General features: G+C 38.6%; 1 protein-coding gene across 1 annotated transcript; it reads left to right on the forward strand.

Moving 5' to 3' along the window:
• The first annotated feature begins 381 nt into the window (after positions 1 to 381).
• Positions 382 to 1,840, forward strand: LOC138902905 (uncharacterized). The gene is made up of 5 exons (XM_070190805.1): positions 382 to 651; positions 736 to 849; positions 905 to 1,320; positions 1,435 to 1,543; positions 1,592 to 1,840. The coding sequence occupies exons 1-5, from the start codon at positions 382 to 384 to the stop codon at positions 1,838 to 1,840; spliced, it is 1,158 nt and encodes a 385-aa protein (XP_070046906.1).
• Positions 1,841 to 2,300: the final 460 nt, after the last annotated feature.

A 2,300-nucleotide genomic window follows, 5' to 3' on the forward strand; every position in this document is an offset into this window, starting at 1 on the left:
ATGGGAGGAGATGACCAGAAAATTTCTTGCTAAATATTTCTCCTCAGCTAAAACGGGCAAGTTTAGAAGAGAGATCCATAACTTTTTCTAGAATGAGACTGAAACGGTATTTGAAGCCTGGGAGAGATTTAAGGAGATAGTGCGAAAGTTTCAACATAGCGGAATTGAACTCTGAATGCAACTCCAAGATTTTTGGGATGGATTGACACCGACCTCACAAAGAACATTGAGTAATGCAGCTGGAGGCTTGATGATGAAGAAGACAATAGAAGAGATAGTCACTATTCTCGATGAATTATCTGAAGATGCAAATTAGTGGCCCTCTGAAATTGGTGAAAGAAGAAGATCAACTGCTGTTCACCAGGTTGATGCAACACATCGATGCAGGTTCAGCTTGTTGCCTTGGCAAAAGAAATAAGAAAGCTGACTTTAGCTTTGATACATAATGAGCCTCATGCAACATGTGACATATGTGGAAGAGAACACCCTACTCATGAGTGTCAAGCCTCAACTGAGGAAGTTAATGTTGTTGGGAATTACAACTTCAATGCAATGGGTCAGAAGCACCCCGGGTTTTCATGGAGTTCACCAGGGGGTACAACAAATGCATGGCAACAAAATAACTCCATATTTGAAGGAGCTCCTGGTTTTGTGAATCAGCCGAGGCCACAGTTTTAGCATCAACAGCCAATTCAGTCTGGGTTAGAAGATTTGATAAAATCCTTCATTGTCAAGACTGATGAGAGATTAGATATTCATGGTGCTGCTATCAAAGAACTTGGGACATTTTTGGGTAACTTGGAGAGACAAGTGGGACAAATTGCAACTATATTATCGGAGAGAATCCAGGTACTCTGCCAGTTGATACTGAAAAGAATCCCAAAGATACTCTAACCTTGAGAAGCGGACAAGTGTCACTCCAATTCACAAAGAAGTTGCTCTTGAAAAAGAAAGTAGGAAGGAGCTGAAAATTGAAGATGATAAAAAAACTGAGAAGAAGAAAGAAAAGAAGGGAGCTGAGAAAAAGAAGAAGGATGAGAATTCAAGAAGGGATGAATCTGAAGAGAGCAAGTACATGCCTGCTTTACCTTTTCCCCAAAAGCTTTATAGAGAGAAGCTGGACAAGCAATTTGAAAGATTTCTGGATATGTTGAAACAAGTTAATGTAAATTTGCCATTTACTGAAGTTCTCTCCCAAATGCCAGCTTATGCAAAATTCTTGAAGGAAATCCTGACAAAGAAGAGAAAGATAGAAGAGACCTCAGTGGTCAAGCTCACAGAGCATTGCCGTGCGATCTTGCAAAACAAACTCTCACAAAAGTGTGGCGATCCAGGGAGTTTTACTATACCTTGCCCGTTAGGCACTCTTAATTTTAATAAATCTTTGTGTGATTCTGGTGCCTCAATTAATTTAATGCCTTTGTTTATTTACAGGAAACTGGAGAATGAGCTTGGAGAGATAAGGTCTGCACCAATATCTTTACAGCTGGAAGACCAAACAACTGTAATACCCGAGGGGATAGTGGAAGATGCATTAGTTCGGGTAGATAAGTTTTTATTTCCTGTAGATTTCATAGTGGTAAATATGTAGGAGAAAAAGGAGGTCCCCCTCATATTAGGAAGACCATTATTAGCAATGGGCAGAGCAATATTGGATATACATGATAGAAAACACATGCTTAGAGTGGGTGAGGAGACGGTGACGTTTGAGATGAATGTAGCTATTGGAGTTAAAAAGGAGAAGCCACTTGCAAGTGTTGAGTGGAAGGTGAAGAGTTCGAAAGAAAAGGCTGCAACGAGTGGAATACATAAGTGTGGGATGTACCCCAAGAAGGGCTGAGAAAAAGCTATCCGCATGGAATGGAGCCCGACTTTGATTCAGACCCCGATTAGAGATTCAGGGAAGTTTCCTCTACATTATACTTAAAGTGTGGGGTGTGGGATATTTGTATGTTGTATGTATATGTGTTAGTTTTTGCTTTTTAGTGTTGTTTAGTAATTGTTTAATAGTTAATAAAAAAAATTGAAATAACAAATTGATAAAGTTTTTAAAAAGTTTCAACTTTTCCCGACGATGGATATCATTCGATAGGTTTCATGAGGGATTAAAGTCAAAATAAAAAGAAAAAAAAGATTTTATTTTGTTAGGTAGTGTAATAATTCCCCCTTGGTTTTTCTTTGTGTCGCGGTTCTTTTTCAAGGGTTTTGTTTGGACTGGTATAGTTAATTTTTATTTTGTAGAATAGTAGGAAACCGTGTGCTGTGTTTTGAATTGAAAGCAATATCTGTTGACTCTATTA

This window comes from Nicotiana tomentosiformis, chromosome 12, assembly GCF_000390325.3.
Source record: "Nicotiana tomentosiformis chromosome 12, ASM39032v3, whole genome shotgun sequence".
Taxonomy (NCBI): Eukaryota; Viridiplantae; Streptophyta; class Magnoliopsida; order Solanales; family Solanaceae; genus Nicotiana; species Nicotiana tomentosiformis.